Source organism: Diadema antillarum, unplaced genomic scaffold, assembly GCF_040938485.1.
Source record: "Diadema antillarum isolate AM-2024a unplaced genomic scaffold, OU_Dant_1.0 seq00000059_RagTag, whole genome shotgun sequence".
Classification (NCBI taxonomy): domain Eukaryota; kingdom Metazoa; phylum Echinodermata; class Echinoidea; order Diadematoida; family Diadematidae; genus Diadema; species Diadema antillarum.
Genome location: NW_027271164.1, coordinates 1125001 through 1141983, shown reverse-complemented (window position 1 = coordinate 1141983; position 16983 = coordinate 1125001). Strand labels below are relative to the sequence as shown.

The following is a 16983-nucleotide window of genomic DNA, read 5'->3' as shown; positions in this document are numbered from 1 at the left end:
AATAACTATTACATATATATCAGAAGAAAGGCATAAAAATCTACACCCTTTTCAGACGGCATTCTCTGTAATTCTTTTTATCAACACCAGTCTTTTATCAACTGAATTTCGGTACCATCATGTTACACGTGTTATGTTTACCAGTAGTGAATTGTTATACAACTGTGGTTAGATAAACACTGAGTGAAATGGCATGAATAAGATACGAGACCTCAATGCACTCACAAGTATATTTTTGTTTTCATCATATAGAAAACATAGATCAAGTAATGGCGTCAGTTTTGAACGCAATTCTAAAGTCAGGTCGTCCATCAAATGTCCATGCCTGAATTTAACGTCATTGATGAAAATTTTGTTCAATTCAGGAACATTTTGACTGTAGAGCTCATTTGAATAAAACGAAGTCGAAAGCAGCCCAACATCATTCAAAAAAGAGAAAATCAACAGAAAATGAAAAAAAAGCAATTAATGACACGCTCTATAGCGGAGGACTGAAAGGTTGTTGATCACATACACTGCAAAGACTTTGTTACAGTGTTCAAAGCAGTGAACCATGTCATAAAGGACCAGCACAATCGCATTATCATCCTGTAGTTATGATACATTTTTATATAATAGTTATAATACACAGTACAGATGCCTGGGTGCTGACACTGGTATAATTCTGGTCTGCTCATATGAATCTAAATGCAACCAAGTTAAATGTTAAGTAATGATACACAGACGATATTACTATAATTACGTGTGTATTTTTGTTTCTGTCGTAAATGGAGAACTTGTGATTTTAGCTGCATGAAATAAATGATACAGTACAAGCATACCATATTTACAGGGAGCCCAGAGACAAAAGGGACATTCTTTATAAACCTTTTTGTTGTGTGTCATAATGATAAGGGGTTTCTAAGTGAACCAGAGCATAGCACAATCAATGCATTCAGTCAACATGAATGACGGAAGAGAATGAAGGTTGCAGGTTCTGTAATAATAATTAATTGCCGCAATAGTAGGTTCATCGTGATCGTATGACAATGACTTTGTATATATAGGGAAAGACAAATATAGGTCCTGGTCGTATGCCTTCGCGAACTTTGCCTGCAGGTGCACGGTATTCAAAGGTAGATTCTTGGCGTAAGTAAACTTTTGTTACCAGATCTCTGACATAGATATAGAGGCTCATGTGATCGTATCAAAGGTTTGTGTATACGAGTAAAAACAACCTTATCAACTGTAACAGATGTTAACACTCCCATATCGATAAGACATATTACGTGTGCAGTCATTAAAACTTAAAGGTATAGAATCCGGTTAGGAGCAACCACGAAGTACATCAACAAATACGTTTCAAAGAGTGTACAAATCGAAAACTACTATAGGGTTGACCGTGACTTAGAATTGCTCTTGACATTTTCTACAATCAAATTACAAAAATAACATTTGACATATTGCGAAAGTATAACATTTGACAACAAAGAAATGAATGGTGCCAAATAGTCAATCAACAAATGCGTTTCAAAGAATGCACAAATCGAATACTATAAGGAGTTCACCGTGACTTCGAATTACTCTTAAAGTTTGCTGCAATCAAAATAAAAGCAACATTTGGCATGTTCGTGAAATATTGTACTTTCTATCAGATGCAAGACATGGTCTTGAGAACCGTCTTCAGATCATTACAACAATTCTTTGTTTAACACCGGCAAAACAAAGCAGCATAGTCAACCGCAATTCTCAGTAGGATCTCTTGATTAATAGTATGTACATAAAATCTTTTATTTGAATCATATTTAGGTATAGGGCTCTGCTGTCATTTATTCATTGGCGACAGTGGAAGGATGGATCTTATACATTGTTTTACCTTCCTATATGATTCCGCGTTATATATCTTGTTGTTTTTATTTTGCTCACTATGTGTCCTTCCTTGTGTCGACATTTGACTGTGACTGCCGTTGGCTTCATTGTAAAGCACTCCCCCCCCCCCCTTTCCCCATCCCTCCAATATTTCGTTCTAGGCTCAATTGGTAGTTGAGCCTACATGTTAGATGTTAGTAAAATGTTGATGTGACTGCTGTAGTTAAAACGGTAAATATGGAAAGAATCAGCAGATTTATGACGAATATGTTACACGTGTAACCAAACCTTCATTTACTTCAGATAATAACAATGATAATTATGATGCTAATGTTACTGATGATAGTGATGATAGAATAGTGATAAATTCACTAATACTATTACAATAACTATAATCAGTTAGGCTATTCTTAAAAGTCTTCTGAGGGTAGGCTGAGCCTCTGTAGTGTAAGAACTGATTTCACAGCGACCTCTATATAGCATTATTACCACAGGTCAATAGTAGAAAGACGAATATGATATATGGCTTAGTTCAAACATCAAACTATTATTTTGCTTGATTCGTCTGATTTGCCTTGTCATTTCTTTTGATAGTGATGTTGTTAATTCATAGAGCCATACTAGGCAATTTTGTTGATCATTGCTTAAATCGTTGCCAGCGCCAGATATTCTAACAATGTCTCTTTGTTTGCTTTTCTCCAAACTGCACGCTGCCCCACCCCAAACCATATCCAATCCCGACCAACTTTTCCGCGAAACCGAACCCAACTGCGAGAACTATTTCAATTCTGATTCCATACCGACTCCATTTCCAATACCGATTTCCATTCCAACCTCTTTTCCAATTCCAATTCCATTCCAACATCGTTTCCCATTCTGATTCCATTCCAACTCCGTATGCAATTCCAATTCCTACCCTCTCGGGTAAAAAATTGGATTTCATTCCAACTCCGTGTCCAATTCGACTCCTTTCCGATTCTGCTTTCAATTCCGAATTCATTATGATTCCGTTTCCAATTCCGATTCCAATTCCGATTCCGGTCCCATCTGAATCCAATCTGCTCTTGACTCCCGTATTTTTTTCACCACTCTGTAAACCACTCTACACACCGCTGTTGACCCCCTATACACCAAATACCAATTCCCATTGAACACGTGTTCCATAGATTATCGTATTCAGCAGGAAACGTGTTTATGAGCTTATCATACATTGAAAAAGGCAAGTACAAGAACATCAACAACAGCTTACCTAAGTTTGTAATTTGTTGCGTGTTTGATTATACATTTGTGGTTGACAGTTCATTATTTTGTAGTTTAGTCGGTCAAAATAGTATGGCGCAAAAGTCTCTCGTCTTTTTTGATTTGATTGGTCTCCTTACAGAGTAGCAGCCCTGATTTGCTAATCCACAATATCAACTTGGTGAAATTATTGGATATATCACCTTAGTTGTAAATTACAAATTGCAGCTATTATAACTGTTTGAAGAAGGGAAGCTGTATCTATTTTCGACCGTCTTTTGTTCGTTTCAAAAGTTAGAAAACATTCCGATTATCCTGTAATTCAGTTAATCGGAGAGAAATAACAATTTTGTCCTGTCAGATATCACATTACAGGACATTGCAGAAAATATATCAGGGGGTGTTTCACGAAGAATTTAAGTCGAACTTAGAATTTATAATTGACTAAAAATCATGATATGCTGTGTGTGTCTTCAATGTTGCTCAACTTTCTAATGAAAATGAAGATTTTTGAGACTTTTTTTTTCATGTAGCCATTGATAATACAAAATAAAATAAATAACAATGAAATTATTCTGTAAACATTAATGATAATTTGAAGTGGGTGGTGATTAGGCAAATGAAATAGAACAGGGAATCCAGTGGCATACCATAATTTTCAGTCAATCTTAAATTAAGTTCGAGTTCGTGAAACATCGCCCAGGTGTGCTCCCAATGTCTATCCACATTGCGACGCAGGCTGTTCATATCTTTTTGAGATTCAGCAGAAGAAATTAGGGCTGCTTACTCGCATTGTTCTGATAGCAATGTCGCCTCTCTGTAGTGTACACTATGCAATACATACTCCTCTTCGGCTACCCTCCCCCCCCCCCCCTTTCTTGTAGCCCACCTCCTCCCCACTGTACGTAAGCAGTGTTCTTGTCGTGTGATAGTTACAAGTGAGGCTATTCTGAAAACTTCCAAGGACTCACCATGGTATCCACGCCACGGACCAACTTGGCGCCATTGAATGTTCTTTATGTAGAATGAATCAGGAGTCCTTACCTAAATAATTTTGTGATTTATAAGATATTCATGACCGATTGTACTTTTGTTGGTGCATTTTAAGGTTTCCCAATACTTCCCTCCCGCACCTCACCAACCAGAATTGTTCCCTTGTGATACTTGTCACCAGATTTTGATCAGTCTTGGCACATGTTTGTTGCTATTGTTTTCTTTTTCGCTGAGGGAGTGTTTCATGCTATTAATGCTGAATCGGGGTCATGCCCTTTCCTCTGATACTACATGATGGGGATCGAATGAGCTTCTCATTAATGACTATCATTTATGAGTACAATTTTGTTTTTGTGTGGGGGACCTTAACTCACATTTGGAACACTAAGTCAAATAATAAGATGATATATAATGACAGAATGCAGTACAGTGATCTGTTTGAATAAGATTAGAGTTGACAGGGACCCACCCAAATTTCCATAATTCTATGTGACATGATTTCTCCCTGGAGGCCTCGTTGACGGCATTGAGCTGTTTTCAGCGCCTAATCTAAATCATTAGTAGACCTACATTAGCACAACAAATTGGGACTAGCTATGATTATGGGATGTACACAATGTGTATGATAGCCTATGTTAAGATGTCGAGAGCAGAGCTTTTGCATTGAATGATGATAACGGAATTTGAACACAAAATGAGGTTTTGAACATCTATAGTTTACACTCCCTTTGTGTACGGGCGAACTGGACTCTACAGTCGATGTTTGGCAGGCTATCTATCAAGTATTTCAAATGCTAATTCAAACTGAGTTGTTTTTCAATCTAGTACTGTAAGTCACTGTTTGTTAGGGCGTCGACCATAAGGCCTACACATTACATTTTTTTTTCAGATTACTTGGATACGCCCACACACACACGCACACACATACAAATCTTCCCAACCAAATTTTGTCAGCGGCAACATCTGTCTATCATTTCTTAAGTACTAAATAAGATAAGTAATAATTGTACACTGGAATGCAGTTCTCCCCCTAGACCTGGCATAACGTGCATGTTTCTCTGCAATGTCTTTTGTTGATCATGTTAGTACTTTAGCAACGATCATAAAGAGTGACATAATTATGATGTCACTGGCAGAATCTTGGTTCGAAACATTTTCTTTGTGAGTGTATCCAAGTAATCTGAGCAACAACAACAAAAAAATTGTTTAAGAATTATTATGAAATATAATTATGATACGTATTTAGATTTTCATTTGGCTACATAAGTGATGTTGAGGGTATCCTGAATCAATATAAGTCAACACGCATGCATGTATTACATAGTTACTTTAGATGTTCCCCACAGTTGCTGTAGTCGTTTTGTTTGTTATTAGCATCGGAGAGTTATAAAGATATTGCTTTGTTAAAAATCAACAACTGATAACGATAATGTGACAAATCGCTATCAGGGTGCTTTGAAAATTATGCGCTGATATTTATGAAATTGATTTTTGGTAACGATGTAGTCATCAGTAGTTCTGCTGAAATATTACACATTAATCCCCAAATTGTCAACTTTGATAGAGCTACTTTTCATTGTTGTAAATTTCTCAACCATAACATACATGCTTCTTGCCTTCTAGGTAAAAAGTCTGTACGAGGGTATGAGTTATGAACCATCTTCCAAAAGATTTCAGTGTTTCTGTTTCCACTTAATTACGTCCTCGCATCAATTGACACATATTTGACGCAATTTCTTTTCCTTGTATATAGGGATAATAACTATATCGTCCAGAGTCATAATTGCAAACGGTATGCAAGATATTAATTGTAAGACAAACATTGCATTACAAAATCATGTGAGATGTCTGTTGAGCGACATTGAAGCCAAAAAAAAAAAATGTGGATTCTGACTTTATTGCTTTTCATCCCTGGCTACTTTCAAGCACAAAAATCTTTTCTCTTTTCATCTTCCCTAAATTATTGTCACCAATCTTCCACATCTCACAAACTTTCAACCCTGGACTGTCAACACAAAACTTAGTCTTGGGTCTCCAACGAGTTTCGTGGAACCACGACACTTCTCTGAAAAATGTTCTGCTCTTACAATATTTTAGAATAAAAAAAAAAACATAACTGAAATTCAGTGATTGAATGCAACGTGGTTCCCGCTTAAATCTATATGTTGGTCGAGGCCTGATTATCATGACTAATAGTGAATGGTAGAATGGTGCCAATGAGTTATCATGAAACCATGATACCAAGTCCACTCAGTTCCTCTTGTTATCAAACCATCGGATATAAAGACTCTGTAACCACTGAATCAATCAGATATTGATGACGCCGTATAGCTCTCAGACACTGTTTGTATAGCCACGATGGAGGCCATGATGGTCAGATAGTGTCCTCATGTATACTCCATTCTGTTCACTTTACCGATGTCTATACCTTTTGTGAATTTAGAGATGGATCAGTGTCTAAACCTCAAAGAAATATACGGGAGCTGATCAAGTGCTTGTTCTGCAGCCACACTCACTGGTCTAAAATTGGATTATTATTATAATGTTTGCTTCAATCAAGTCAAATCTTTGATCAGTTATCAGTTCTAAATCAAAATGTCCTTTTCTTTCTAACTTTACATCCTCCTCGTCTCTCTCTCTCTCTTCTCTATCCACCACCCTCTCTGCATGCCATCAGAAGACAGATCAAGTGCTGTGTCAGTTGTTTGGTAATGGATCTTCTCTAATGATAACTGATGTAAACGTATATGTGCTTATGATTCCCCCTTTTTTGTAATCTGTACGTGTGTCAAACTCACCAAAGCCTGCCTGCGGTCTTACAGGTGTAAGAAGATAATGTCACCATATAAGCTTGACTGAGTTGAAGCTTTATGTTTGCCCGTTTTTTCTGTTATGTGAACAGCTCGCTATGGCAGAATAGTTATGCTAAGCTTTAAAAAAAATCAAAATAAGAAAAAAAAAGTCATTGCGATCATACAGACGAAACTCAAATGCACATTTCGGAGACAGTATTGCAAGACAGCTAAAATGTGATGTGGTATAGTTGGGATTTTGCGGATATGACACAAAATCTTTAACCCTAACCCTGTTATACTACTCCACATATATCAACAGCGCATGATGATCATTAACAGTATCTACTTCCTTTTATTCCATCTGATTTTATATATACACTGACGATTATTATCATTTCATTTGCGCTAGTATAAATTGCAATTGCATGCACATCTTAATTTCAATACAGCGTAGACCAACAGCAGGTTGGAACTGACTGTCAAAAACATGTATAGTCACAAAACATTTGGTGGATCAACATGATATCAACAAGTAAAATGAGCATATCATATCTCTATAACATAATAATTAGGCCATGATTGTTTGATGTGTTTAACATTAACTTTGCATGGCATCTGGTATACTATTATCTTAACCACGATGTATATAGTACGCATGATTTGTATACCAGGTCCAGAAATATGTAAAGGCAATTTTAGACACATAAAGCGGTTCATATAAGACCTCTATAAAGAGATTAGTGCCACGTCTCAAAACAATTATCTCTGAGAAGACGAATATCCGATAGAAAATCTATCACAATGAAATTAGATAATTTCAAACAGAAACGAATGCTATCTGAATGCCCCCCAAAATGAGTCAAATATCATATAAGGTTTAGAAGTATAATTTCACCCGTCTATACTTCGTTTCCCCTCACACCATTCTTTACCCTCCTATACTCTATGATATTCACTGTTCCCTCCCCACTATTCTCATTCCTCCATGATTTTATTCCTTTCCATATTTTTTTAAACATATGATTCCTTTATGTTATTATGCTTCTTTTCTCTGCTTCGGTCATAATTTTATCCTCTTATGATTTTATGCTAGTATCAAATTTTCCTTCCATTCTATCTCTACCTCTCTACTTGTGTGGTTCCCTTCACTTTCGCTTTTCTCTAGCCTTGAATCTTTTCTCTTCTCTTTCATTTTTGTGTTCTGTTGAAAGTTGCTTGCACGTCAACGAGACTCCCCCCCCCCCTTTTAGGGGGGGGGGGGATATGAAGCTAGACTGACCGCTGAGTACGGAATTGTACATGTCAGTCACATTTCCCTATGTGACAAATCTATCTATTTTCCATAATGATCTCTATTTATGTGCATAATTATAGATATGGTAAATGAGATAGATAATGCATGAATGTACGTCCCCTTGATGTTTACCCCTCTTAGATTCCTTACGGATGAACCGACTTCCCCTCCTGTTTGCTTCTTCTTAGTATTACCGTCAAGTATGCTATTGGTGGTTTATGACGTCATGAATAAGTTCCAACCTTGAGTGTAAAATACCAGATGATCGAAGATGGGTTTTTGACATTTTAAATTTAGAATGCCTTATCACATCTCATTGCTACTGACATTCTTAGATACTCGAATCACTCTCCTGGTATGCAGTTGGACAGTTGATAAGACAGTGAAAGATGCAACTGAACAATAAATATGAACTTATTTGTCTTTACACAAATCAGTGACAATACACTCAGGAGATCAGATTTTCTTGGACATTGATTCATTTTGTAAATAAGGGTTAGTTCTTGATACTGATTTTAACGAATGATCTGTTGCTTCCTCGCACTTATAATTATGTTCTGTTTTTATTTGGCTAAATGCCCTCGTTTCTTTAGTCACTTACAGTGAATTATGATTGCCAGTAATATATTAACTTCACCCATGTCAATTGGTAACATAATCAAATGTCATTGATTTATTATTGATTGCTAAGTCCATTCATTTTTTGTTGTCTTTTTAATCATATTGACTCTGTTAATCTGCTTCTTAATTCATATTTACGTATTTAATTCGATTTACTCTACCAATTTTCTCATCTATCTCTTTTAAGTTTTGGTTTATCTTTAAGTTAGTTAATGAATTTTCTACATACTTATTGCGTTTAAGCTGCTTTTGTCAATTCATCTATTCAGATATGTTTTCTATCTATCATGCATCTTTATTGTCGTGTCACATACATCCGAGACAGGTTTTCATTTGATTTGAAAAAGTACAATGAACTAAGTGATACACATGAAAAGATGCCGGACGTGATAAAAAAACAAAACAAAACCGACAACAAAACAAAACAATATATATACTAATTTAGAGAAAAACATCGTCGGCATATTGAGAGGTTTACTAAATACAACTACCAGATAGGCCTAGACAGCACAAAGTCTGAAATCATTCGGTGTGCAAGACTATCTTTTTGTTGTCATTATAATAACTGCGAGATGTATAAGATATTAGCCTCAGTGTACCGGTACTAGCACATCGTCTCTTTTCACATTTACCTCTTTCACTGTGTTCTAGTTCTACACTAGATGTCAATACCCAAAGATGATTCAAAGTGGTTCTTTGACTTGGAAACTGTGGTTTATCTAGAGCTTTTAAATGTTTACCTCCAACGCCATGTGGTTTTATTGTTCGCAGATTACGAATCGTGATAGACGCCGTGACGAGAACTTGCCCGCCCGCCAACGAGCTCGCCCAACTCAAGACGCCACAGTACGAGAAGGCAATGAGCGCCCTCTATCGATGACGAGCCAAAATCATTGAAATACATGTAATAATACATCGGCGTGTAAATTTACAGACAAATATGAACATCTCCACTTAAATCCTTATGTCTAGAGAAGGCATTCATTCATACTCTGCAGATTCAGACTTCAATAAGCCATAGTCTAAGTCTCGTCATAGAAAACTTTATCGTTGTCATATATATCATATCCATTTCGTCATAACATGTGCAAAGACATTGTGTTAACTGGTGAACATCTGTCGAGATTTTGACTAACAATCAGTAATCTCTTGATTTACTGTCTGACCCCTCCCCCTCCTTTCCCCTTTCTCCTTCTGTCTCCCTCTTTCTCGAAGAACTATGATTTATTTTTAATTTGTAATAAGGCTAACTGAAACTACACAAGACACAAAACACTTATTCACAATCACAACCCACATGATTTCTCTCTTATCTAAGTCGCGCTGACTGGTTAGCCTTGGGAATACTCATGCAATATATGCCCTCTCAAAAAAGAAGAAAAAAAGAAGAAGAAAAAAAAAAGAGTTATGTTCAGGACTTCACGAGTAACCGTTTGCATGCCATATTACTCTCCCGTCAAGGTGTGCACATGCAGTTTATGCATTTATTCATCCGTACAGAAAGTGTAAAGTTTCGAGAATACGATGATTATGTATAATACGTAATCGCTAATTTACAAGAGATAGATTTGTATGAAGGTAGAGAGAAGAGCTAATATAGACAGGCCAGAATGCCAAGAAGTGACTATCGTAACACGGAACACCGCTTCCCTTATTACGTCATTATGTACATTTTCATTTCCTTCATAAGCGTCTATGTGTACTCGGTCTTAAGTGCAATACTACAACTATGGTTCTTTTGAAGAAAAAAAAGCTTAGGCAATATACGTGAATCAAATTTGTTTAGAGTTAGTGGGAAATGTAATTTGTTATGGGGTAGTTTTGTTGTGAAGAATCGAAAGATCCAAATAATTTTAGGCAAAATATGCAGATATGTCTTTATCATTCGAACATCACTTTGGGTCTGGTCATAACTTAGCCTTATTTCGGGTTTGTTTATTTTGTAATCATGATTGATATTATCATATTTCTAAGTCTACCACAATTGTTCTTAATATGTGTTGATATTTATGACATAAAGGTGTATCATAATCATATTATCGTGATAGTCAGTAGCATGTCAATTAATTTTTATTCCACACATGTTTGATTATCTATACGAAAGTCGAAATACAGCAAATGACAAGTCACCCAGTGATATATGGTGTATACCCTTCCCTTCGTTTCAACAATGTCGACCCTTGTGAATATAGCGTGATACCGGTAAAATAGATATAAAATAGTTAAATGTCTACATTTCTATTCACTTTACGAAATGAATCGAATGCCGTACCAAAAGAACGTGCTTTTTTAAAAAGTGTGATACTGAATAAAAATGAAAAAGTATGTCATTGTGAATGAGTGTGATATAGCAATGCTTCGAACATGATTCTCTTCCAGTACTTCATCTGACTTTACACAAGAATTAATGATGCCTGTCTTGTGTGGGAGTTTTTGCCAGTCTGTGGGACCAGAAACATTAAAGCCAATTGGAAAATCTTCTTTTCTTGTAGCATACTTAAATAAGTTAAAAATCTATGTCCTGCCGCCTGCTTCGCACCGTACGAATGATTTGCAAATATTTAATGGATTATCTAGAATACAAAGCTCTATATTTAAAAGCCTTGGTGAATTATCTGAAATGTAAGGGGAGCGAGAAGATATGTGTTTGTTCTCAGTTAAAAGTCCTTAACAATTATACATTACAACTTCAAGGGCCAGATATGGTTTGTTCAACACTATACCTACAAGATGCTGCGGTTCTTCCTGCAATCTCAGCTGTCAGGCTAAATAATCCTGCACTTTTACCCTGTTCGTACATCATGCTATGTATATTATTGGGAGGGGAGCTTGGGTTAAAGATACATCCAGCAAAAGGACATACCCTTGACCCATTATAACTACAAAAGATTAGGATTAACTCTGTTTTTTGCTAATTTACTCAAAGAAAATGTAAGATTAAGATGGTGAGTTCAATAAGCCAGATTTCTCCGTGATCGTTACGCGCCGTTTGACGCGCCTTTTGACGTTAAGAATTGTAAATGAATGATATAAGTAAGTGATAACCCAGTTGGTAATCGCTTTGCGAGATTCCTACCCAAAATCTGCGGACGTTCATTTTACCTTCAAATGAAATATTATGACGATTAAAAAGTCGTTGATCAAACACATTGCGCTGTCACTGACAGATTACATTGGTAACCAAAATGTTTGTACAAAAAAGGTCCTTTGTCACCAAGGAAGATTTTCCATAAATCAAGCAATTGCCATAGTTACTTTATCAGTAAGATTTGGTGGTTTGCACCTCTAAAAGCCTTACGGAGATAAAAATGAAGGCATCAGTCACTTTTTGTTTAAATGCTCAAATCAATCAAATAGTTACTAATCATACATGTACATAAATAGCATGACTAAGACAACTTTTAGGAATATTTGATTTCACTCCTGTATAGACGAAAGTCAGAAGATACTAGTATGTTTACTGACGTTATTGTGGTCCTGCCCATAGAATGTAAATCACTGTAACATATCATGCACTGAATGTATTATTGTGTTGTATTTTCATGTTTTGTAAATGTATAAATGGAAATAGACTGCTATATCAATGTACTAAATAAATTGTTTGAAAGTAACGACCTTTTCATTCTGCCTGTCATGTTTGTTGCTAAGCAACTTTGTTGTGTGCAAAAAAATGTGCGTGAATGAGTAATGGACGTAGGTATTTTAAAAAGTCACCGGATTTTGAATATTGTTTTCTTTATGGGTAATAATGTTAATTGGGCCCTTTTAGTTTGAGATCCTCTTTATTGCACATCCTCATCCTTTGTTTTCCATATTTTCCTCATCTCTCTCCTACTATCTCATCTTCTTCCTTCCTGTCCTTTCTTCTCTCTCTCCAATTCTCTCTTTCCATCTCTATTTTCTCCATTGTCTTCCTCTTCTTCTCTCTCTTCTAATATTATAAAACAACCAATCAAAACAAAGAAAATAACTGGCGTATATACAGTAGCCTGTCGTAATGTTGCAAGAAGATTGTATTTGAGAGTTTTTTATTGTCCTAAAAAAAAAAACTCCACTTGTTGAATTTTTCTTTGTACTTTCAGGCGAAGACAGGAAATATCAGTCAAAATTTCTAAAATGAACTTTCATGACAAAAAGGAACTTTTTTTTTTCTTGAAACGTGCATCAATGACTGTCAGCCTTTAATGTTCTGACTCAAAAAGACATTGCGTATAATAGGGGAAAGTATTATGTCTCATCTATCATTTTTTAAGATTCACCATTTCGTCACCGTCCTTCATTTAAATATACCGACCCATTATCGCACATAAATGTTCGTCTTAAATGACAAAGATTTTATACTCTTGCCAGGATAGAAAATATGAGATAATGTAGTCTAAATACTGTATTTTCAAATTTGATGACCAGAAGAAGATTGTGTAAGTGTGAATTCGATCTAATGCACAGAAATGCTACATGCACTATAGTATACTTTGACTTCAATCTCTGCAACCATATGAATCATATAAGATAGTTACTCTGCAATTATCATTTCATACAATGCTTTGTCCCTCTCATTCTATTTCGTCACGCCTAAAAAAGAAAGAAAACAAAGCAAACAAACAAAAAACATTCGAAATCATCAGCAAGTGCAATGGATGTGTTATATTCTTATCCGAGTCTTTGAAACTAGCGCGAAGAAGGAAGAGGCACGAACACAGATAGCTCTAGTCAGCACACTTTATTTGGTGACAGGGTTAAAACAAAAGCTGCAGAGTGCGTTCATTATAACAAGAGGTTTCATGACAAAGGGATCTTTGAGATGGTTCCAAGCGTGAACTCTAGAAACAATCTCAAAATAAACGTGATGAACAGGTTATGAATCATAAAAAGGTGAAAAAAAAACAACAACAAACAAACCAGAAGTTCTTCCCTTTCCATGCGAGGGAAGTGTATTTTAGTGTGATTGGTTTCGATCGAACCAGTCTCAATCTTCCTTAACAATTGGTGTCTACTCTTAAAACATGTCATGCTGAAAATGACATAAAGCTTTGGTTCCTACTCAAAAGAAATGAAGACCTGAGTCCAGGTACCCACAGGTTACCTCCCTGCCTGGAAGATACCAAATTTTAAGATCACATCACCCTATCTTCAAATGCATGCTGTATTTCAGAAAGGAAAGCATGAAAATAGTTTTGATGAAATGCAGGAAGAGAATCTTAACGTTAAAACTTGTTAAAACCAGCGGACTCTGTCATCTCATATCTCATCAGCCATATACAACTTAATGATTTCAGTCTTAAAACGGCACTAGTAGATTTAGTGAGAAAAAAAAAGACAAAGAAGAAAGTACATGAACATGAACGGACCCGTACCTGGGGTTCCGGAGTGTTTCTCAAAAACTTGAAAATATAATAAACCTTAGCTGGGCCTTTAACAAAGCGAGAGATTCTACAAAGCTAAATATAGATACTATAGTGTGCAGGAAAATAACAAGATGATTGTGGGTCAGTCAATAGCTATCAAAATGACTGCGAAGGAGGTGTACGTACAGACGAGGAATAACGAAGTGCTGAAACATAATTAGGAGAAACTAGCAAACTTATTGTGCGTGAGGGAGACGTTTCGTGAAAGGAATGTAAGAGTGCTGAAAAAAAAAAGGTGAAAATGGATGGCTGTTCACTCGTATTCGCCTGCGTCACAAGCAAGATTAACCACACAATGTTTTATAAATGAGAAGTCAAATGTTATTATGTTGCTTCACGTCCATTAAAAATGAATGTCAACTTTGGTAATTACCGCAGGCGTAGGTCATCTTACAATAGACTTGTATATATACACTAAACGTATCATGTCGACTCTCAATTTCCATACACTGAAGTGATAAAGCAGACGTTCCGCCATCAAGCCAAAGAAACGTTTGTGGACGTTTGTTTCCATAGTGATATTGCACCCTAGTGGAACGATCAGTAACGAAATTCTACACTGCAGAGTTGATTCTGAACAAAGTGATGCGCGTTTTCTGTACACGGATGAAAGCGGTTTAATCCCAAACAGACACAATGCAAGCTTCGCCGTATTCCATCTGTTCCCTAAGAGTTCTCTGAAATAATGAACGATATTGCACAGAGCCCCCTGATTTCCTGTAGGCAGTAGGCTAAAACTATGGCAGAGATGCCATTCTACTCTATTCATCTATCGCTTCAGAGAAAAACCTTTTGAAATATGAACCCTAGGTGCCCAGTCTAATGTACATATATGTATAATGTATAATGTACATATATATGTACACACATTACGGTTACCCCTCTCAAAAGATTACACGTGACTCACATCATTGTTCATAAACAGAAAAAATACATATATCATGCGACATTCGAGTGGTCCTGGGGTTGTCGAATGTAGACCGCGAAGATCAGTCAAATGCCACAACATGTTTTATTATGTGATCAGCCGGTTTGAAAGCTGACGTCACGTCAGCGCTGACGTGTCTGGTAACCTTTCGATCTGTCTTTGTACAAGATAAAATCTAGGACGAGAGATTCACTAACAATACTACTCTTTTTACGTTGCCTAAACCCAACTCTCCTCTCCATACCCCCCTCCCATATCAGTCATCAAAGATGAAAGTAGCACTCGCAATTTATGTACAAGAGTCTTGTTTTACACAGAATCTTTAGACGGATAAAGTGTAATCTCTTACACTCAATACTTCATAACAGCCCGCTTCTAGAAAACTTTTCTTTTTTCATACGCGGGATGTTATCAAATATTTTAAAATTCCTCGCTACAGATTAACACATGATTTATCACTAGCTGTTACGAGCAGTTCTTATAAGTAAATAAATATATATCTTAGCATATTATACATAATAACGATATTGTAATCATGTATGTGCTTTTTGAGGCATCAAGCACCCATTACAAGTAACTGACGTTGTCCTGATACTGGGAATGGTTGCAGAAATAGATCTGCTTTTTGTCAGCTAAGGCTTAGATAAGATCTGAAATATCGCACAGTATAATCTTCGTGATAATATTTCATACTGCTTTCGAGGAGTTTTTGTTTCAACCAATTACATTTCATTTCACACATAGGACAAAAAGACACGACTCTATATCATAATATGTCTATGGAAATCGATAATTATGAAACCCAAAACTGGCATTAACAATACGACGATAAACAATTCGTAGAGATTAAAAGATTTTACACTAAAGACTTTTCAGTGTGTAGAATCATTTCATAAACTGTTATGGAAGTTGCTTCGAATTCCATATATATTTTATATATATAATTCGAGAATATACAGGTTTTCGTGAATTTGCGACAGCTTCGATCTTACTTTGAGAAGATTTTTCTTTTTTGTAAGGCTTTCTGTCAGAATCTTTTGAATTTGCCGTGCTCTACGAATTCGATTTGGTCAAGGTCAGATGATATAACGACATGATTTGAATAAACACAGTTCCACACTTTATAGACAAACTCAATGTGCAACTGTGTAAATTCTCCATATTTCTAAGTTTCCTCTAGTAAAAAGCTTCCAATAAGTATAAAATATATTCTCTATGAAAAGAAAACTCTTTTTGCACCTTAGAAACTTATACATTGTCAATGATTGTAGTGCACGTAAAAATGCAAAAATACCTCTGATGAAAAAAAAAAAGCTTCTATGGCAAAGATGATGTCAAGGTTTGATGGACCTCGTACTTAGGTAAGAATCAAAATAATTACATTCTTAATATACAACTCAAATTGCGATGAAATAAAACAAATGAAAGTGCAGAATTTAATAAATCAATCCACTTAATTTTCGTTGCAACAAAATTCAAATGATAAGAGAAATAAATCAAAAGAAAAAGGAATAGGGGACGGTAGGATGGATCCGCGACGAACAATCATAGTAGCATTTCCCCAATATACAAGTTACATGAAAGCCATTACAAACGTACTAACCCGTAGACACAGACGTTAGTACTTAGAAAAAGTGTTTGGTTGTTGTTGTTTCTGTATTTTGGAAGATAGGTGAAGCTCTAGAGGTCACATAAAGGCGTAAGTAATGACCTTCTCGCTCTTAAACCTGAGGTGGTGGCGCTATTTATTCCTAACATGCTTCTCGCAGTGTTCGAGCAAGAATGTAGAAGCAACTCTGAGGGATCAGATTTTGAAAGAATACGCACAAATTTGAAAATGATGTATCCTCAATCTTTCGG

At 36.0% G+C, this 16983-nt stretch overlaps 2 protein-coding genes across 2 annotated transcripts in view; one reads left to right on the top strand and one right to left on the bottom strand.

Moving 5' to 3' along the window:
- The window catches only part of LOC139725748 (lysM and putative peptidoglycan-binding domain-containing protein 2-like), a 29041-nt gene extending 19411 nt beyond the window's left edge, over positions 1-9630 (top strand). Inside the window, exon 4 of the mRNA XM_071636831.1 lies at positions 9562-9630. Within this exon, the coding sequence (XP_071492932.1) occupies positions 9562-9575 (14 nt within the window). The 3' untranslated portion in view covers positions 9576-9630. The remainder of the gene's footprint in view (positions 1-9561) is intronic.
- Positions 9631-13428: 3798 nt separating this feature from the next.
- The window catches only part of LOC139725816 (uncharacterized), a 45563-nt gene continuing 42008 nt past the window's right edge, over positions 13429-16983 (bottom strand). Inside the window, exon 11 of the mRNA XM_071636898.1 lies at positions 13429-16983. This exon is cut by the window's right edge and continues 593 nt beyond it. The gene's annotated coding sequence lies outside the window, so the exon portion shown is untranslated.